The 22,975-nt window shown below is 35.6% G+C and overlaps 2 protein-coding genes across 2 annotated transcripts; both read left to right on the top strand.

The window, feature by feature from the left end:
- Positions 1 to 4,288: 4,288 nt before the first annotated feature.
- LOC144449264 (uncharacterized) lies at positions 4,289 to 10,962 on the top strand. Its single transcript, XM_078139778.1, has 9 exons — positions 4,289 to 4,515; positions 5,416 to 5,506; positions 6,112 to 6,246; positions 6,788 to 6,958; positions 7,714 to 7,873; positions 8,241 to 8,325; positions 9,066 to 9,219; positions 9,594 to 9,735; positions 10,835 to 10,962. Exons 1-9 carry the CDS (start codon positions 4,289 to 4,291, stop codon positions 10,960 to 10,962), a joined length of 1,293 nt encoding a protein of 430 aa, XP_077995904.1.
- A 6,270-nt stretch (positions 10,963 to 17,232) lies between these two features.
- LOC144449263 (uncharacterized) lies at positions 17,233 to 18,447 on the top strand. The gene has a single exon (XM_078139777.1). The coding sequence runs from the start codon at positions 17,233 to 17,235 to the stop codon at positions 18,445 to 18,447; it is 1,215 nt and encodes a 404-aa protein (XP_077995903.1).
- The last annotated feature ends 4,528 nt before the right edge of the window (positions 18,448 to 22,975 follow it).

Below are 22,975 nucleotides of genomic sequence, written 5' to 3'. Positions count from 1 at the left end.
TTACAGCTTGACCAGCACCCTCTGGAGTCAGAAACATGTACAATGTTTAATTATTAGTATTTTAAACAATTTTAGTGAAAACATTGTTGCTTTTCTGATTGAAAGAAAATAATAGTTCAGTTACAATGTTGCAGTTTTAATGAAAGCCTCAAAGCTACATATTATATGTATGACAAACCTGAATTGACAGTCTCTGTAGCTGCAACTGTAAAACCATTGGCTGATATTGTAGCTGAATCTGCAGCTTTCGTCAGACCTCCAACTTCAGAATCACTTCCACCGCTGGGTGCAGTCGTCATGACAGCCTCTGTCAACACAGGGTGGATGGTGATTTCTTCAGTGACGTGTGCAGGTACTGTAATAGTGGTTGGGTTACAGGCTATTATACCAGCACTATTGGCATGTGAACAGTCCCAGGCATCAGGACTGCTAACATCCTAGGGTGAGACAAGATGATTTACAATTAAAATTATTTTTCTTGAAACAAAGCTGGATTTCAATTGAAATAACTTCTCCTGAAACAATAAATGGTTCAATAAATATCATATTGTCAATAATTGACATGTTATATTTTTGTTTGGTTCAACAAATAGCTTACTCCTAAAAAAGTAATATTGCTGCAGCAATGATTAGTTCCTGTATCCCAACCAAGGGTTCTAATTAGTTACAAGTAATGTTTCGCTATTCAGGTTGACAGGCTTGTCAAACCGTCCATTTGCAGTAATCAATTGGAACTTTGCGAATATCATGAACAGAGCACAGGCCAGGTTATTATCCAGGCAAATTAGAGAATCTCTCCACATCAGAGGACAAGGGGGAAACATCACTAACAGAGACGAGAGGCAAACCAAGTACATCCTCTCTCCGATCACATCATCACTCACTATGTCACCTAGCAGTAAAACCAGCAAATGGACATTTTGACAAAGTTTGACCTGAACAGGCGAAATGTTACTCATAAGTAATTAGAACTCTCGGTTGTGGTACAAGAACACTTTTATTACTGTTTTACCGACCTGAGGAAACGTTTTTTAAGAATATTGCTACATTTTATCATCTTGATGAAAATTTTGTACTAACACTGTTGCATTTCTGTGGTATGACAAAGGATCCTTCTTATATCACTACGCATGAAATACCATAACCAAATCATTCAGAGTGTATCAATCTGCCTAGTTGTATGGTATATCACTGATATGTGTGATTTGACCCTACCTGTGCAATTTGAATCTGAAATGTGGTATGTGGGTTTCTGAAATGTGTTCTGAAATGTTTCAAGGCTTCGTCTCTTCTGTTGAAACCATTACGGCATCTGTAGCAGTGCCAATGAGCTCCTTTGAACTTCTTCTCTCCTTTGATAGCACCAATGATATCACATGATTCACAACATCGCAGAACTTTTAAACCTTCGGAGAAAAGCAGACAGTATGCATCAATAACATGAGAGAACACTGGTGGTGTGTGAGTGCAAATGTGACGTACTATACTCTGGGTATTTGCATTAATGTCAGGGGTTTCCTTTCGCCATACACATTCATCTTGGTATTTGGGGGTATTTGTTTGTACACAAAAAACTTCAAGCAGGATCATATCAAAATCATGGTTGTGCAAGTCAAATGTAGTCTGTCACTGTCAGTAAAAAATATCACACAAATTTATACATACCTGCAAAATCTAAACCCTTGTCAACATGTTTGACCCTGAAGTGAGCACGCAATATAACTGGGTCATGATAGGACTCTGTCTTGACACAGAAAGGGCAGTGCATATGAATACCCTTGGAGTTCTGTGGACAGTTCAAATCTCTACATTGTTTAGGGTTCCATGTGTTCTCAGATCCTTTCATACGCACACTGGGATGTGCCTGTAATGAGAATTGTTCCATGTTATATTTGAGATTACTTATTACATTAAAGTTGGTTGTTTTTGCAAAAGAAATTATCATGGCTACTGTCCTACTTTTGATTTTGATCACAGTCTGTACGCATAAAGATATATGCTGTCCAATATCCGATACTCTTCTCTGCTCCAGATACATTTCATATTTACATTTACATTTAAAAACTCCCAAATTTAATTTAAAATGTGACAAGTCATCTAATATTAGATGAGAACTGAGAGAAATCTATTAGTGTGATAATATAGATTTAAATGTCAATGAACCAAATCATATTTAGTGATTTTAACATTTTCACTTTGCTTAAAAATACTGACAACTTCAGAAGTTTGTGACATGAAATTTTCTGATTGCTGTTATCAGCATTCTCAAAACCAACACAACAAAATTAATGTTAAATCAAAGCTTTTGTGTCACCTGATCATTTATATGAATGCTTAACCATGACAACATGACAAAATTCTCTGGAAAATGTTGACGATTATGCATGGACGAGTTGGTATTTATCTGAACACTGTGTTCAAGAACTGACAGTGACAGTAGTGTTCACCATTTTTCTATTACAGTGTGTTCATAAAACTTCAAACAGGTAGAAGTTGGTCTCCTCCTTACTGAAATATATCAGTGGAACTGGCAAATTTTCAAATAAATAAATTTCTAGCTGAAATTGTTCACGTTCTCAGCATTCGTGAGAAGAGCTAGTGGAGTATAGCGCCGCCACAGGCGTACTTAACATAACCTTTGTTTCATTCATGAGTTGTTAACTGACATAAACCATCGATGCCCTGCTGTTGTCTGTGCAGACGCACAAAGGTTTCGACTGTTGACATCGTTTTTGTGAGCACAGTGTCTAACACAATAGCTCGAAACTTTGCCCGTAAAGACAAGATGATAGTCAGGTGTTCAAATAACAAATATTCTAGCATAAAACTTGCATAGCACCTGGAACAAATGCCTTGCAAATGCGCAAATATGAAATTTTTAGGCAATCTCAAAGACTGTCGCAAGTTGCAATAAAATTACATAAAATTGTGAGGAAAATTTCAGTCAATTTAATAATTCCATTTACTACTCACCATAAATGTGTTCATCGTCTACAGCTGTAGGTCCTAGACAAATGAATTTCCCGGTAAAATCCTGTTTTGTGGACAATTTGCGTATGGAGTGTGATGAACGTCACGAAAATATGGCGTCCAAATGTGTGTCGTCATTAGTCATGTTGAGTTCAAAGGTCATCAAGCGAAACCCGGAAGAGGTTGCTTGGATGTCTGAAGCAGCCGACGCGACAATACCAATGTAAATAAACCATACCACTCGGATCCACCAATACAAGGCGTAGTACTGACTTTCATTTAGTGTCTACTCACAGCTGATGAGTTATTTTCGACTTGAGACATCGTGGGCAGTGAAAATTGTCATGCTATGATCTTTATTTTCTAAATTCTAGAGACGTTCGTATAAGATCGTGTCACTGTTTTCAGCAAGCTCGAGCTCAATCATCTGATAAAGTAACTAGTAACTTAGTATTAAACTCAAAGGTATGTATGTTTGGTCGTTATTGTGATTACGTAACTTTTTTCATTCTTGTTCATCGCAACATGGATGTATTAATGATCGCAACAACTTGGGTCCTCTTTTTTGTTGAGACAGTCACATTATTACATGTAGTATTGCATTCACTGTCAGAAAGTACCCATCTCAGATTGTCACTGAACCCCATCACTTCCCTTTCCATGATGCTGTGCTGCTCACCAGCTTTCATTTCACTTATTTGGTATCTGAGTATTCCTTTAAATTTGTTTATGATTATGAATTTACAATGACAAATAGAAAAATGGCTGCCTTCAAATTCACAAGTATTGTTTTTGAGATTAAAATCATCTGACGTTAAGTTTCATTAATAATATACTAGTATATGAATTGAAACCATTCTAATCTAAATCTGTAAGGTATGCCATGATGGGGAGGCCCTCACACATTGGTCAACCCCACCCTGAGGAGGGGAGAGGGGAGGCTGGTGAGGGCAGAGTGACACAACCTATCTTACAGTCTAAAACCATCCATATATTTCTATTTTCAAGCTTCAGTAACAGTGTGAAGCATTTCATCAATACACAGATGATTTGGGTTCTTGAAAACCTTGAAATTAGAAGATTGTTAAATTTTCCTGATATTCTTTGCAAAAAAAAAGGCAATTCAAAGTCCCAACACTTTGATATATTCGGTTTTGTGTGAAAAAAATGACATACATATTAAAAGTCACCTAGTTAAATGAAATAGGCAGAAATAAGCCTGGCTTGCCTTTTCTTGTAACAATTTGTGTCGTTATCTTTTTCATTTTTTTATTTTCACAGATACCAGTACATGTTTTCACTTTACACACAGTGAGACATGAATTCTAGGAGCCTGTTACAACTTGCAAGATGGCGATATGGTGTTCGGTATCTCAGCACAAAAGGCAGGCAACAGGTAGTTATTCTAGGCAGTGGTTGGGGCAGTTACAGCGTTCTTAAAAATATCAACAAGTCATTGTATGATGTTATAGTTGTTAGTCCGAGGAACCATTTCCTGTTTACTCCACTGTTGGCCAGTACAACTGTTGGAACATTGGAATTCAGGTGAGAAGAGTTGTAAACTATGCAACGTTAGTATTTGTCGTCTTGTTACTTTCAAGATACAAACCAAGATTTACTAGTATAACCTCTAACCTCTAACACCAAAGCAAAGTGATTCCACTGAGTGCATACTCATTTACAGCCCATAATACCCAAATAAAGTGTACCACTCTCATTTACAGCCCATAATACCCAAATAAAGTGATTTCAAGGTGGACCACACTCGTTTACAACCCATAGCACCCAAGTCAATGACTACTTGTTTTGAAATGGTAATATTGTTTACCGATTGATTACATTGAGAGACACCATATACTGGGCTTATAATTACAGCGATTGAAACAGTATACTTTCAATTTAATATGAACACTATAAACAATTGTGGCGCAAAGTGGAATGAACTGCATTACTCAGGTGCTATGGGTTGTAGATTTGCATGTTACTAAACATCTTTGCATGCAAAACAGGAATAAAAATCCATAGCAACCATGGCCACATTCATAGCAATAAAACAAGGATGATTATTGGTAGATTGCAACAAAAACTTAATTTCATCACTCAACAGTGTAACAAAATATCAGAGTGTTCCAGTATTTTAATGACCCGCAGCCATCTTTGTCTGGGAATGAGGCAATATAATCATACACAACTGCAATATCGGAAATCGTGAAAAACTGTTATATTTACCATATACAGTAACAACATGAAAATCGGTACGGTCAGCTGTGCTGCAATGCTGAAGGTACTGGATTTTTCTGAAAATTCACCCATCAAAAAAGCCACCCATGGACTAATATTTGGTGTTTTGGTATACATCTATTGGCGATTTCACTTTCACGGCGGTAAAAAAATTGCATTGTTGTTGATACTTTGTATACATCATAGAAATCTATTACATTTTAGGAGTATCATAGAACCAATACGTAACACAGGTTTCAGGAAAACGGACCATTTTCATTCTTCCCATGCCATTGAACTTGATACCAACAAGAAGGTAAAGACTTTTCTGATTTCTCACTCTTAACAAAAATAATTTATTTAGGCTTGATTTACATGTATTTTGTTCTGAAACAAGTTAAAACATATGAAATTTTTAACAATATATTCAGTAATCGGACAATGTGTATGTTAATTACATGTCAATTTTATCTATAAGTAATACCATAAACTGGTGTGTCAGTGAAAGATAAGGAGACATCACAGAGTTTCAATTGATGTTTGGCAATCGACATGTCATGTGAAATCATGAAATGACTCTCCAGAACCTAAAGTTTATGAAAATACCTTTATTTCTTGGAGTAGTGCATCTCCTCTCCTGAAATTTCAAGCTTTCATCCCCACCCAAACATCAAGTTCCCACAGATTTAGTAATAACCATGGCAATCATTATTGATAAAATTTTGAATCGAGACAGGAAGGCAGAATCAATGCTATCACAGCTGTCACTGGAAATATATAGTTCACATACATTTAAGTTTCAGGAAAATAAATATACTGTTATGTTCAAATGAGCTCTCTTACCGCAGATTATAAACTGATATTTTAATTTCCATTTAGATTCATTTTGATTGTTGTGTACAAATTTATCTTTACCTGCAGGTTATAAAGTGCCAAAGTGTGATATCAGCTGACAATATTTATGACATTCCATATGATAAATTAGTTATTGGTGTGGGTGCCTTGCCTAGTACTTTTGGCGTACCAGGCGTGGAAGAGCATGCATTCTTTCTCAAGGTAAAATATGTCTCAGACACCGTTTCCAGTAGATTTCAACTCTTTTTTTCCCTAAGATTTAACTCTACTAACTAGATAGTGTCAGTGTCTTTTTGTCTTAATACTGACTTCATAAAACTTAATAAGAAAATACTCGGGGATGGAAAGCAAACTGTTTGCAACAAAGATAACAAACTAACACGTAGTTGTTGCATGAAGTAGATTACACTAGTGGTTTGATAGGCAGTGCCTTGCTTATAGGGATACAGTATTTCCCTGTAATGAAGATAGTACCGATATGAACACTGTCAAGATGAGGTTGAATGTGCAGCCATTATTGGAACTGTCATATATCAGAGATGCCACCCTATTGTGAGTGTAATTATACCTCCATCCATTGATAACTTATATTAACATTTTGCAAAAAGAGTTTTAGTTTGTGTTGATTTGCCATGGACTTGAGCAAGGTTTAATTGCAGTCTTTTCCAATACATCTACATAATGAGAATATCTTTCCTTTGTTGAGTTCTTTTCTGAACTTTTTTTTTTTTTTTTTTTTTAGGAGTTAAGTGATGCACGTAAAATTCGTAATAGAATTTTGGATAATTTTGAGTTGGCCTTACAACCTGGTGTGAGTGAAGAAAAAAGACGACAGTTACTGAATGTAGTAATAGTTGGAGGAGGACCTACTGGGGTAGAATTTGGTGCTGAACTCTATGACTTTGTCAAGGAGGTATGTTTTTTAAGAAAGACAGTTATTCAAATATTTGTGAAATGAAAATGAACACCTTGAACTTTTGTTAGTAGGAAAGTTGATATTTATAATTCAAATTAATGCAATTGCCTGTACCATTTGAGTTGGAGCTATGAATAAAAAGATGTATTTTAAAACAAAAATGAATAAAAAATACACACAAGTTCCAGAACATGTCCCTTAAAAATGTTACTTACACAGGTACATGCTGTACTTAAATTGCGTGAAAAAAAATTAATGTTCAAACTTTATCATTCTAAAAATCAGGAGGACCACCAGATCTGACAGCAGAATCACTAGATTTTTTAATCACTAGTTCAGGACCACCAGTTTCAAAATTGATTGCTCAACCTAGCCTCTCATTTATACACATAGATGTGTAGTCATGGTGGATGTATTGTTAAGAGTGGCTGGCTTGGAATCTGAAGGATGTTGGTTAAAATTAAAGTCTTGCCGCTGCGGTTTGTTTTGTTGGGCAAGATTTGAACTACCCGTGTGCTCCAGTCAACCCACCTGTATGTATAATCAGGAGCCTGGTTTTACTGTACTTTAATCCCATGTGCCTCAACGGCTGCAGGTGCAGGATTGTATACTCCACAGGGAGTTGAGAAAATTGTGCTGTTATTGATCTCCACCAGGGGTAATAATTGTGAAGTTCTTTGAACTGTCTAAGTGTATTGGAAATTGCTATAGAAGAAGTCACATTATTATTACTATTTTATTTTACATTACAGGATGTTTCTCGGATATACAAAGAGGAGATAGACTACATTGGTGTGACCTTAGTGGAAGGAAACAAAATACTTGCAAGTTTTGACCAACGATTACAGAGTTATGCTGAAAAGAAAATAAGTCAGCGAGATAAAATGAGACTTTTACAGTCTACTGTAACAGGTAACAATGTAGAAAATGAACGATTTTTGGTAATCTAGGGGCACAGTCAACCCAGCTGTATAATTGGGGACCTGGTAGGATAAAGGTTGCAATGTGAATGCTTTAATCCTATTCGCTTATAAAGGTTTCAATGGACTATGCTCCCCAGGGAGTTGAGGAAGTATAAAGGGCCATTGTGCTGCTATAGATCTGTGCCAAGGGAAAGCAAAGTGGGAAAGCGATATATAAAAACCAATATAACATTATTATTACATTTAAAGTAAAGTTTGTTGGGAAAATGAATAAATGAATGTGTAAAGAATGAGTATTACAAAATTTATTTAAAAGTAGTGACCTTTGTTCACTGTATGATTACTTCTTACTTTAGAGGTCTGTCCAGATGGTGTGAAGTTAGTAGATGGTAGTTTCCTACCAGCTGGTTTAATTGTATGGTCCACAGGACTAGCTCCAAGGTGAGAATATATCTTATCACTTGGTTACTGAATCGTAACTTTTAGCGCAACCGAACTAGGTAAAGTGCAGTATGTATGTATGTATGTATGTGTGTGTGTGTGTGTGTGTGTGTGTGGTGTGTGTGTGTGTGTGCATGTATGTATGTGTGTGTGTATGTGTGTGTGCATGTGTGTGCATGTGCGTGCGTGCGTGCGTGCGTGTGTGTGTGTGTGTGCGCCAGCTAACCTCAAACAGAACATCATCTGGTTCATGCAACATTGTCATTATTGGCTTGCCAAAAATCTTACCAACGTTGCTACATTTTATTATCTGACTAGACTTGCCCAAAATCTTACTAACATTGCTACATTTTATCATCTGGTTTGCCAACTAACATTGCTACATTTTATTGCCTGGCTTTTATTGTCAGTTGTGTTACAGTGCCATTGGCACTATGTTCCTAATTTTCAATGGTCTCCAAAATTTATTTCAGATCAAAACAATACGAATACTTTACTACTGTTGTGTCATTTCCACTGATATCAGCATGAATGTAAAGGTGAAGGGTCAATAAGGTAGTTTTAGAGTTATGTCAAAGGTCAATGTGGAGGCTAAGGTGATGTTAAATCAGTCAATGCAATCGTCAAAAGCATGATAGATGTTTATTGTAAGTAATGTTATCATGTTAATGTTCAATAAAATACTTGGCTTTATTTACCATCTTTCTTACATTTATGTTAATAACAATGTTATGTTTCAGGGCCTTCATTAAAAGTTTAGACCTACCGAAGAATCGCCAAGGTCAATTACTAACAGACAGACATCTCAGAGTTCAAGGTGTACCCGATGGTTCTGTTTATGCACTTGGTGACTGTGCTGATATTGAAAACAATGCATTGGCAACCACTGCTCAGGTAACCTCCCAGTTTAATAGTTCACAGCTTAAAGGGGAAAGTCTATTCAGACTTATTTCTGCCTTTACTACACTTGTAATGATTATTGTTATCAACTAACATATGATTTTGTGTGATTCAATACCACCTCAGTAACTTACTCAACTTTGAAATGTTATAAAGAAGCCCTACTGCACTTGACATGTGTTCAGCCATCTTGGAGATTTCCTGCAAAGGTTCATGGGAAAACCTCTAGTGATGCCATCATTCCTGCAAGGGTTTATGGGAAAACCTCTGGTGATGACATCATTTTTTCCCTAATCTGTTTGTCTTGACAAATATAAAAATTATCCATAAAGTTAAACTCTCTTATTTCAAATGTTTAACCCTGATAGGTTGCTGAGCGACAAGGACGGTATCTCGCCAAATCACTGAGCAGTAATTCAAATGAACCTTTTAAATATCAACATACCGGTATGTTAGCATACATCGGCAAATATGAAGGGTTGGCAGACACTCCTGCAGTCAAAGCACAAGGTATGTTGCCTTTTTCTATCGTGTTATAAAAGGGTAATGTCAGTCCAAGAAATAAAGGCATTTTTGTAAACTTTGGATTTTTAGTATGTCATTTAATGATTTTAAATTATTTTATACAGTATCCAGCACGAGAAAAAGTAATAACCTTACTTTCGACCAGAATCAACTTACACTTTTTCATTTGTCTATTTTTGTATTAAAAGCATTTTTACTCAGAGAGAAGACACGATGACATCTTTGTGATTTCTAAAGTTATTTTATCATTGTGTTTGAAAAGTTACAGTATTATCCTCGTTTTTCGTCAAATGATGGGCTGTGACCCCATTCTTATGAAATAAATTCTTATAATTAATTATTTAAATGATTTTACAGTAGTAAATGAATACAAATATGACTGGAATCTTCAACTACTTTCAGACCTCAGTTGGAGCTTTTTCAAGAAGTTATTATCAGTAAAATCATGGATGAGGCACTTTATGAAGCATTTTTTTGTAATTTGTCATTTGAACTGTTTAGGAATAAATGTAAAAGGAGGACTATTATCTGTGTTAATTGTAATTTACATTTTATTTTCTTCATAAAGTGAATTGCCCAATATCCATTCATTTCCCCCCTGATTACTTAATATATTACAATTACTCTATCATTATTTGATGATTTGAGTTATGTGGGATTGCTGTTTGCTTGCATGTTTATTGCTCAGTGGAGGTCCTTGCCATGGAGACAATTTATCTCATTGGAGTCAGCGGACATGCACATGTAACAGAACATAAATACTCATGACTCTTAGTGCTTGTTACCTTCAAATAAAACAATCATCTTTATAAAGAAATCAGAGGAAATGAAAGGACAGTGGGCAAGGAATGTTATTTAGTAAAGTCTATAAAGAAAGTAAAATGCAAATTACAACTAATATAAAACCAATTGCACCATTCCATCTTTCTATACTATTAAATATTCACTCACTCACTCACTCACTCACTCACTCACTCACTCACTCACTCACTCACTCACTTACTTACTTACTCATTCACACAATGCTGTGGCACTCAATCACTCACTATGTTTGCTTTATGCTATCTTTCTTGTTTGCTATTAGGTTTTCATTCCTGGGTCCTCTGGAGATCAGCCTATCTGACTCGTCTTGGCAGTTGGAGACTTAGGATGCAAGTACCAATGGACTGGACGAAAACATTCTTATGGGGAAGAGATACATCAAGATTTTGAAGAACCTTTCATCATGTCATCCACATGTAGTACACATGTGGTCCACAAGTAGCCCAACTGTAGTTCGAATGAAGTCTATGTGTGGTCCACATGTTGTTCAAATGTCATCCACATGAAGTCCACGTGTAGTCAACATGTAGTTCACATGTTGTCCACATGTCATCCACTTGAAGTGTATCTGAAGTCCAGGTGTACTTCACATGTACTCCACAAATACCTCAAGCTTTACTTAAAAATAACTATAGTAGCAATTAGATCGTGAATTTTTTGAAGAACTGTAGATTTAATTTTTAGTATATTTTTAACATACATGAATAGTTATCGGTCTCATTCATGGTATGATAAACCTTTAAAAATCAAAAGTTACAGTATTAAAATTATAGGTAAATATTTGCTTATATCTTTCTCCTTAGACGATATGTGGGGATTACACTATTGGATCATAATTCAGGTGGAAATAAGGTGTATTTGATGAGGTGACATGTTACTGAATGTTACTTAAGTTCTGATCAATGCCACCTCTATACTGACAAGTGAAAGTGTATGTTATCCTGAGTAACATCCAAGTTTTTATAAATAAATGTAAATTCACAAAATATCCTTACCCTTTACTTCATAAAGAGAAATTATATTTATGGTAAATAAATAATTATAGTAGCCTGTTTGTATGAAAGTGGATATATTGTTTTAAAATAAAGACGATAAAATAAGTGTTTTAGTAATAAGGTAATTTAGTTCTTTCCATTGAGGCCTTCAAACATCTCAGTAATAAATACAAATGTTAAAAGTGGATAAAATGAATCCAAATACAGGCAAAAAATACTAATACTCAGATTAAAGGGGAAAAGCTACAAAAACGGACATAGTCACAAATACAATAGTGAAAGTGACAAACAGTTAAAAGTTGAGTGATAAAGTGCAGTCATTGTGTAATACACACATTGAAGGAAGTAGTATGAAACTATAGGTATTGACTTCGCGCTTGGCTACTTATATATGCCGAAAGAAGATTTTTTACAGGTTTTTGAATATGTTGATATTTTTTGCCTCTTTCATGTTCTCTCAGTCTGCCAGGGAGAATTTGTTTGTGCAGTGTGTTCTTGACAATTACAGTTATACCATGCACGAACCAAGTTCATTCTACGTCATGACAATGTGCATCTATGTCATGACAACGTGTGTCTATGTCACTGGTTCTGCTGTGTTCAAAATATGAGCCAAAACATTCAAAATTGTCATTACTTTCCCCGATTTTCTTTAATATTACTGACGCTGGTATAATGATGTTATTCTCCAATATTTTTCTTCATTCAGCCAGAAAATACTCATGACCTAAGGGTTGTCACTACTCTTCTAGCAACTCGTAGTGACAAAGCCCCCTTAGGTCACTCATTTTTCCTTGGCTGAATGAAGAAAACTTTTGGGGAATAAAGTCTAAGAATGTTTTTTAGGATTATGATGAAATGCAGAGTGAATATGAATGTATTATAAATTGCTTGACAACTGTTTTGTGTTATCAAATTATATATGAAAATATTAAGGCATGTATTCATAAGAAATTAAGATTATCCAGAAATATAATAATAACGATATTTAGTCTTGTCGACAGAAAATTGACATCTATAGAATTATATATATATTGTAAATCTTATTATAATTTTTTAAAACACAAACTAGTAGTCATGTTAGAGATACTGGTGACTTTTAGAAAAGAAACATACCCACTGAAATGTACTCGCGCTTTTGAATCCTCAGGTCATATATTTACCATATATACTGTATATCATATATATCATATTTGTAAATCAATATTATGAATTGTTAACACTGTTAAATTGAATTTTTAACAAGTGACCTTTTAGTGACCAAATTCTATTTACTCTTTTGAAAGTTTTTACCGAATTCATCTGTTTTTAGATAAATATCCAACTCAGGGAAGTGAATTTAGGCTATATTTTTCATACTGTGCAAACTTTGAATAGCTACTTCTCTAGAACTACTGAGTGTTTGTTTGTTTAACTTGTAATTATGTACTTTAGAAGTGTGTATGTATTTACATATAAATTTTTCATGAATGATTAATGATATATTTAAAACTGCACACTATGAAATTCATGTAAAATTATTACCTCCTAAGTTGTAGAAGAAAATGTGTTCAGACTTTCTTTGTCATTTTGCGGCAAAGTCAAAGGATCTACAGTCACGTCTTTCACAAGTCAACATGATTATTAGTCCTTGAATTCACTGCATAGTGTGATGATTACCATATTATTTTCAATATGGTACAAGATCTAAAGATTCTCTATACACTATCTTCTATTACTTGGAGGCAATAATTTTAACATGAATGTTACAGTTGTGCTGTTTAGTCAGGATATAGCATATCCCTAAAGCAGTGATACATAATTATGTCTTAGACCAGAAGAAAACTTGGTGCTACATTCAAATATTGAAACTGTCTTGTATGTTGTGCTTTAGCTCCAGGTAAATCTTAATTCCTGTTAACACGCATACTTCTGAAGGCCTCAGTTTAGATGAAAAAAATTTAAACAAATTATGATTAATTCTATGCCTATGAATCAGAGAAAATATCAAAAGTCACAGTAGTCTTTCCATTCAGTAACATTATTAAAGTATTTGCTTCCACATTTATCTACATAAATGATTATTTTTTTGAAAATTTAAACACACTTCTAGAGTTCACAGGAAGCGGCTACCATGTTGATTTAGAATGTGAAAAGTTTTTACTGGATTAAAACTGAGTTTTTTCCCCATTTCCCTCTTTCTGTTCCTTTCCTTTGTTTCTTGTTAAAGTTTAAAATATAAATCGCAATATCAAAATATTCAACCTATTTATTCAGTACATTGAGTTTCAACAGACCATTGAACGATTATCTGGTACAGTATAGGTACTAGGTACAATTAATGTATATATATGTAACAGGTAATATTATGTAACAATAGTTAAAGTGGCCATATGGATGAGTTTTGGGTATTTATTTTTGATTTTTAATTTATAAAACAACTTTATCATGGCTTCCTAATTGAAAAATGAATGTAAAATAACATATGCCAAGTCTGTGTTTGTAACTCAATAAATTGCAATTATGTACAATAACAAACATTCTACACATATATCAGCCTTTTGCAATTTATTGAGTTACAAACAGGGATTTGGCATATGTTGTTTCACATTGATCTTTCAAGTAGGAAGCCATGGTAAAATTGTCTTTTATAAATTAAAAATCAAAAATAATACCCAAAACTCATTTTAAAGAAGCACAAGATAATTTAGAACAATTGGTAGGGATTTCCCTGACATCTTTTATACATGTAAAAAAATTACATCGACTCGCCGGATAGTTTATAAGTTATATCTTAATATCTGGTTTGAGTTCAGCCAATTGCAAGTGATGGTTAGGTTTACTTCAGGAAGGTAGAATACCAAGAGTATAATTTGAATATACTGTATATGCAGCACAAAAATTATGCCAAACAAGTGTGAATTCAGCTTGTGGGAAATCTTGGCTAACAATTGCAAATGACTGTGGGGTTGTGCTTAGAACGGATACAATCATACTTCGGTAAAGAATTGTCTTCGTCTATGGCAGAATATGTATTCATTTTTTTTAATTCTATATTCTCTATTCATAAGACTAGTTTGAACTCGTCCGTTTCGTTTCCTCTAAGACATAATTTAGTTATTCAGTTCAAAATAATATACAACAGATTTCAGGGCCGTAGCCTGACCAAATTGCCAGGGGGGGGGGGGGGGGGGCAGAACTTTGTCTTGGTGCAATCATGCATTTAAAATTTAGAAAAGTGCTAGTTTACATAAATTTGCATGCAATTTACATAATATATATTTTAGCATACGCAATTAAATATCATATGTAAGGTCAGAAAAAATAAAAAATGCTCGTCAACAGGTAACCTAACCCATCACATTGGGTAAGTAGCCTCAGATCGATTTCATTTTTTCACAATGCTTGACAAGGATAAAACAAACCATAAACATTGTATAATGATAGCAAAATATTTCAGGTCGAGTTTAGATAGAACTTATTCAGTCATCTTGATACTATCTCATGCAATTTGTCTGCATAGCTACAGTTAGGAAATGTACACAATTTACGGTTAAACAAATGGTGTAGTTCCTCTCACCCTCTCTTCTCAAAAAATGTTAAGCCCGCCAATTGAAACTCAAGCATTATTTTAGCCACCCCTTCTGTCACCTACACTACAGTGGAGATATAAAATTATATGGTACAATGATGCATTGGAAGGAGATAACTCCAAAGGTCAAAGGCATAAAATATCAAACCATAGACATAATAAAAAGACAGAATTGAAACAATTATGCTATGCATTACATATTATCTGGACGTGTATTTTGTTGTGGCAAAGCTGAAAGATATTATGCGGATGTGCACATGGTAAATGACTTCTCCAGAAGTTTAATTTGATTCCAAAAAATCCCGAATAAAGAGCAAAACATTTCAAGACTTTCAGACTTTTGGTGGCCCGATGGTCGTAAACTTTTGTTCAATTCTTTTTAGTGCACATTGGATATTTAATCTCAATTCATGCTTGTATGCAACATCAGAGCCAAGTAAACCACTGTATAAGATATTATATAATTTGGAATAGACTCAAATGTATATTGTTACATGTACTATTCAGAAAATATAAAGAAATATCCTTAATTTTGAAGAAAAAAAATGCGAAGCCCGCATGAGGATATATTGCCCATCACCAGAAAAATAATATGGGTAGGTTGAACAGCTTTTTCATTTTTTCTGGCCTAATGTCGTATCTGTCAAAGTAGTTGTCGAAAAGATGTCACATTCAAAGTAAAAAAATGGACGATGTTTCTCAAATAAGTAACACAACAAAATAATCATTTTCTTTACCCAACTCCCAAAACTGTTATGGCCTCGTTTATGTCGGAACCCAAGGTGAACTCAGTGAATTCTCCTTGTCATTATCATTATAATGGAAATTGAAGTTTGGATTTTGATGTCGAAGGTACAGCTCTGTTCACAAATTCAGGGTCATTATATTCTTTCCATAGCAAATTGTCGCTTCAAAATGAATTGCGGAATAACGCTAGTGTCAGTGTGCAATGAGATAATTATATCAAACAACATTTTAACCAAAGACAACGTCGAACACAATTATTGAAAAAAAATATCTTCAAATAGTGGATCTTAAAGTGCGTACCTAGTTTAATAGTTTTTCAGGGCCACCAAATATTCCAAAAAGAGATCTGCCGTTTTATCAGCATGAAATGTTTTAATATAAGGAACAAGATGTAAATAAGATCGAGCGCATCTTCGGAGTCACTGCATGCAGCATAGCAGGCGACCTCACGTTGAACGACTTTTTCGGTCTTTTTTTGAGTTTCACTCGCTGACATTATAATTGCGACTTGCTATCTTCAATTGAAGGAGACTTTCAAGACTACTGTTACTCGCAGAAAATGCACAGTGCATGTGCGCACTTCTTTTGTACTTTCCCGCGCAAATCATTTTTAATTTGCAGCAAAAAGTTACAATTTTTTAACTCGACACATTTTTGTACAATAGCGATATAAGATACATATTAGCGAGGAGTCTGTGTACAGTCACTTTCCATTGAAATCGCGCATGCTAGGAATCGTCACATAAATAACGATTTTAATAGCATCGCTATGTATTCAAAAAGTAGCTTTTTTCTTTCTTTTTTCCAAAATTGCCCCCCTTGCCCCCCCCCCCCCCGCAGGCTACGGTACTGGATTTATCACGTGATGCTCTAATACTTAATAGTATGAATAACCCCAATAAAGCTGGCATACAGTCCTGATGCCACAATGGTCTAGTCCATGCACTAGTCCACATGCGTGTCAGCTGAAGGTTACACATATCAAATTTTGCCTTCCGGTAGGTGCACAGAACCATTGCTTGAAAACAGTGTTCACTTTCGTGGAAGGAAAACGTTCTTTCGTGGTTGATACACGTTCGAATTTAGTACACAGTTTATCATGACAAGAAGATTTTGAAAGAAGGACGGATTCCTTCCCAGCTAAGATTACAATTTGAACACCAAATATCAGGTGTTTTTCCGATTCGGGAAGTGCTTGAAGTGGAAGAAGTGCCGATTGAAAAGATCGACAGTCGTTGACTGATATCCAAATAGTGCTTAGCATTACGAATGAAGGAACTGGTCAAGAGGTGAGAACATTTCATCATAATGAATGCAATATATAACAACGACTTTTATTCGTCTATCATGAATACATCATATACAGATGATGAAGTCTTGTATGGCATGAATTTGTCTGCTGCATTGGGACTAAATTTCACCTCGGATGATGACATGATGAAGTTTTACAAATTGAGTGGAACTGAGAAGATATGCGGTATCCTAGTCGTCATTCTGATTGTGCCCGTCATCATCATCGGGGTGTTTGGTAACTTAACTGTCTGCTGGGTTGTTGCTACGGTGAAGAAGCTACAAACACCTGCCAACATTCAACTTGTCATGTTAGCTGTTGTTGACTTTGCAAACTGTATAATTCCAGCTCCAACATTGCTTTTCAGAGCAGTCTATGTATTGGTGCATGCTAATGCATTGAGTGTTGACGATACTATCTATAACGTTACATCAACACCCATATGCCACATACTTAGATTCATTCAATATTTAGCATTGGAAACATCGGCGTGTATGCTTACAAGTTTAACTATAACACGTGCGATGGGCATGAGTGGGAAATTCAGTCGAGAAATCATTAAAAAATGTATTATAGTGTCACTAATTGCTAGCACGCTTTTTGGCAGTGGTGTTTCATTTGGGTTAGTAATGTCCACTTATTTCTGTGAAAGCATTATAGAGGATGTTCCTTTTCGCAATAAATTAAGCAAGCAACTAGAACTTGTTGTAATAGCTTCAATGGTCATATCACAGATTACCACAACTGTTGTCTATATTGGTATCACCATTTGCAAAAAACGTCATCGAAATGCTACTAAGGAAATCTTTAAAGACGTTAGCAAGTCTTTGGATAAACGAGATATGGCAACGATTCGTATATGTTTTCTTTTAATAACATTCATTTTTGTGTCTTATCTACCGATAATTGTAGTTTTAGCGTTTAAACAGTCAGATTCTATCGGGGACAAAATACCCTTTCTTTATGCCTGGGTTCAGATTGCTATTGTATTCGCAAATAGTGCCATAAATCCTGTTGTGTACGCACTCATGTCTGACAATTTCCGTTCAAATTTATGCTTCGTAAGACGACGAAGGTTACAGAAAAAACCTCAACCTCAGAAGGCAACAAGAAGTCAATCGACATCCAAGATACTCGATCACATCAAGTTATCAGTTATCTCGAATGGTCAGTCTTCAGATGACATTATTAATTTAGATATTGACCAGGTTTGTCAAAGTGCTGGGGACATCAAGTTGGGAGATGTTAATATTGACTTTGAATGTGATTAATATTCCAGTGTTAACATTTATCGAAATTTTATATCTATATAATTTTATATACAGTGGACCCTCGATAAGTCGCGCCTCGGTATTTCAGACAAAATGACATTGTTTTACTAAATGATGCCTGATTTGTTACTTTCACTCAAGATTTAAATTGCGCTTGGAACAAGAGATCTACTTGCAGTGTGTACAACTTTTTCAAATTCAGACAGGTATTAGTTATTAGTTAGCAAAATTTCGCTGTTCAAATCATTCCTTGGCGATAGAGTGTGGAAGACACTTTAATACACCTCTCTCAACCAGAATCTGTATTTTATGTGAACGAAGAGGTGAATTAGTTCTTGGAAATCTTTATTACCAAATAATTTTACGGAGTATCGTAGTCAAGAAAGAGCAGTAATGTTGCTTTCCTCAAGAAACCCATATGTAATATCACAATTGGCTATTTATGTATATAAGGCTTTCACACACACACACACACACACACACACACACACACACACACACACACACAGAGAGAAAGTCTTACAGTCTTTGTAAATTTATACATTTTAAGAGTTTATATTTTGTCACGTGCTCTCCAATTTATCTTTTTCTTTTCCTTTGTAGAATGATAGCGGTGGCCCTATTCTTGTTGAATAAACTACTAGTATATTCCTTTAATAAATTGTGCCAAATGAACCCTCTGTCTGTCTGTGTCCACGTTAATAGCTGCATTAATTGTAGTGTTTGTTGTGATTTTGAGGTTTTTTTCTTCTGTTTGTGCTTTTTGTCGTTCCGATATTTATCTGGAAGCAAACGCTACAATTCGAACTCAAATAGACGAGCTCACGCTTAAAACATGAGCGAGATGTCAGCGTACTACCCGTTTCAAAATGCTGCATGATGTGTTGCTACTTTGCCGATTTTGACCGGATTGAGGTGCCTTTGAACACTTCTTGGGTTTTAAGGCTCCGTAATTAATGTCGAGGTTAGGAAATGTCCGATTTTTGGCAGGCAATGCGTAATGTAGCAGAAAAATCCACCCAATTTGCGATTCAGATCTGAATCGCTTCCGTCTATTTGCCTTTGACGTTACATGGATGTATTAGAGCCTCCCTTTGGCTTAATATATCCATAGTTACAGGAATTGTAGCGTTTGCTTCCAGTTAACATTGGAACGAAAAAAGCACAAAAACAGAAGAAAAACCCTCAAAATCACAGCTAAAGCTACAATTATTGCAGCTTTGTCATTGTAAGTATGTATGTGGGTCTTAATACCGCGTTTTGTCTTTTTTTCAAGGCCAATTGACTCAAACGATGTGAGATTTGGAACATGTACACATTGTATATGCGATACTTTTTAAGAAGGGAAATCTGAAAAAGCGGAATGATCTCAAATACATGTACATATGGTTCAATGAATTAAATTGTGTGTGTGTGTGTGTGTGTGTGTGCGCGCGCACGTGTGTACGTGTGTGTGTGTGTGTGTGTGTGTGTGTGTGTGTGTGTGTGTGTGTGTTCATGACTAGATCTGGTTACTGTATGATTGAAATCAGCAGTGCATGTCAATTCTTCTCATTTTACGAAATTTGTTATTTTTCAATCTGACTACATGAATGAATACTTATCATATGTATTGTATGTGGATGAACCTCTATCTGTTATAGTTATTTGCATAATAAATACAACAACATAATTTACACAGGTTATAACGCACAAGCAGCTCAGGTTTTTTTAGCATTCAGCTTTCGATCCGTCTTGGTAGACGATCCGAAAAGCTAAGAAAGACAGTAGAAAAAAAAACACTCAAAATCACAACAAACGCTACAATTATTGCAGGCTAGGCTATAGGGTCTATGATCGATCATCGCAGTCAATTGTCTTGCTGCTAGACGTTCGGGCTTTCCTTCGATACTATAACTTAGCGAACGAAGTTCGCAATGAGGGCTTGGATGTTCCATCCTCGATAGCGATGTTCGGTCGTGTGTCGTATTTTATCGGAAGAACATCCGAGGTCCAGCAGATAGACTACCCAGTCAAGAGATTGTGATGAGTTTTTGGTTTTTAATCCATATATTGCCCTCTATCGACAACACAAGGTATCGGATTGCACAACTCATTGAGTATTTTCATCATTGTAAGTTACAGCATTTGTTAAACTGCAGTCTTGAAAATACAGGGTGAGCCGTGGCTTAGTGTGATCACTCATACGAGATTTACTCCTCTCAGCGGTACAGCACTACACAGCAGTGTCGTTGGAGTTCCCCCACCTGGCTAACTCGACACTCATCTTTTACATTTCCCTATTTCCCTTTCTGCTTCCTTTTAGTTTCCTAGCTCTAATTACGTTTCTCTAATACTTAAATCATTTTCTTCAAAACTTTCCCCGGATTATGTGCTACAAACAACACAAAGACTTGGTTTACTAATCTCTACAGTACAGGATATACAGGGTGAATGGTGGTGAAGTGTAACTTGTTCAGATCATGCGAGACTTTAATAAGATTGACTACTGAAGTGGCACTGTGTTCGAAACGACGCAGTGCCATTGAGGATCCACTACGCCAACTCGACTCTCACCTTTTGATTTTTCTTTTAATTTCCTTTCTCTATCGTACATCACTTCACGTATGTAAACCCTTTGTTTTATGAATAAATTATTTACACGATTACATTGAGCAACTGGTTCTCTAGATATATTGAACTGGTACGATGCAATATCCAGATATTATTGCAGTGGACAGATACGATACAATATTAAGACAATGCTCTACATAGAAAAATTACACATTTGTATTGAACATGTACATCTAATCAAAAATTGCATAGAACACAGAATGTGACATGTGTTAGTTTTGTGTAATTATTATGACTCAAATATTGATGCAATAATTGTAGCGTTTTTTTCGTTTTGACCTTATACTTTAAAATTTCACTTTTGTGCTTTTTAATCTTCTAGCCACCGGGGGGGGGGGGGTTGCATTTAAAACTAACTTTAGTGCAAACCCAGGAACGATAAAAAGCAGTGGCTCAGAAACAAAAACAAATGCAACAATTATTGTAACTACAACTGTTACTTCAAAAATATATTTCAATGCCTTCACCATGGTTACATACACCAGAGCCACAAAGAATACACATACTTATCAAATTCAAGTTCTTTTTGCTGGTCTAAAAATGTAGCTTTAACATCAAAGTTGAGGTGAAATATGAATCGGCTTGACAATTATAAATATATGGTTGTACACCCAAACAACAGTATCAGAATAGTCATGGTAAATGAGTGCCTAATGTGTAGGCTTTGGCAAGTTGAGATAAATCATGGAGAGAACATTTTATCAGACTAAATATGAGTACGATACAGGTATTGAAACGCTCGGCACTGGTTGTTAATGAACGTAGAAAAACGCCTTGGCTAACAAGCAGACTTACAAAGAGACGATAGTGAAAATCCAGAGGTCATTGAAACCACGTAAGATTTTGAGGCACGCGGGGTCGGTTTCAAGTCTTGAGTACAAAAACAAAAAAGTCAACAAAAGATGACGTAAATATTTCCAGGACACGAGGATTAAATTTTACTCACCAGTCTGTTCCCGAAATCATATGGAGAAGCCAAACTAGATTACTATCTGCAAATGCCCATCAACGTAGAGCGCCCACGACATGACCGTTGTCTTCTCACACCAAACTTCAACCCCAGAATGAAAAAAAAATGATGGGAACACGTGTTGCACAAGTGCCAGGTGGCAGAAATGAATTGGTCAATCACTCGCCTCTTGCTCACAATGACTTGCTGATTTATGAGCACATCCTCAAATCCTATTGGCCGATTTGTGACCAAACACAGGTGTGTCCATCCAAAAATCATAACCTTTTAAACGTTTTCAGTTGTGTGAGTTTCATGAAGGCCATGTGAAGGCCATGTGATTCAGCTTAAACCTAACCACCAGCTAGTGGATGGTTTGTGTGACCGTACTCAGACCATTCACATAGTGGATGGTCTTCGGTCTGTCATTGGCCACCAGAGACATTAGACAGTTTGAAGAGTTTTCAGCAATGTTGGCGTATTCCTAAGCAAGCATGAGTAGCCTGTCTGAGTCTCTGCATCTGCAACTACACTTAGCACTTGTCTACCTACAAATACTAGCTTAGTTAAAGATCCAGCAAGATAGACAGGCTAAAGTATAAGGTGTATACATCATATACTTAAGGTGTCTGGAGTATTCTTTGTCAGTTTGTAATCTTTATGTCCATTTTAGAGATATCTACCTACATTTGTAATCCACAAAGGGAGTATTTTTGAAACGTTAATGGCATGGCGAAATTCTTTGGTCTTACAGTTTTTGTGTGCCCAGTTGATGTTCTCGTTGATGTAAACTACTGTATATGGTTTCCATACTTTGATTAGAAAAAAATACATTATGTCATATTTGAATTTTTTTGAAGGTATTTAAACTGATTTAGGATCGATATTCATTTGAGGAGAATTATGATTTGTGTGTCAGTTTTACATAAAGCTTACTTCGATATGAAAAGTCCAGTCAGCCAGGCT

The sequence above is a fragment of the Glandiceps talaboti genome, chromosome 18 (genome assembly GCF_964340395.1).
Source record: "Glandiceps talaboti chromosome 18, keGlaTala1.1, whole genome shotgun sequence".
NCBI lineage: Eukaryota > Metazoa > Hemichordata > Enteropneusta > Spengelidae > Glandiceps > Glandiceps talaboti.
Note: the sequence above shows the minus strand (reverse complement) of the source record. Positions and strands in the feature narration are given on the sequence as shown.

Coding starts and splice junctions, on each gene's coding strand:
- LOC144449264 (XM_078139778.1), top strand. CDS start 4,289: ATGAATTCTAGGAGCCTGTTACAACTTGCAAGATGGCGATATGGTGTT. Junction 6,247..6,787: donor AGCATGCATTCTTTCTCAAG/GTAAAATATGTC, acceptor TTTTTTTTTTAG/GAGTTAAGTGATGCACGTAA. Junction 6,959..7,713: donor TCTATGACTTTGTCAAGGAG/GTATGTTTTTTA, acceptor TTTACATTACAG/GATGTTTCTCGGATATACAA.
- LOC144449263 (XM_078139777.1), top strand. CDS start 17,233: ATGAATACATCATATACAGATGATGAAGTCTTGTATGGCATGAATTTG.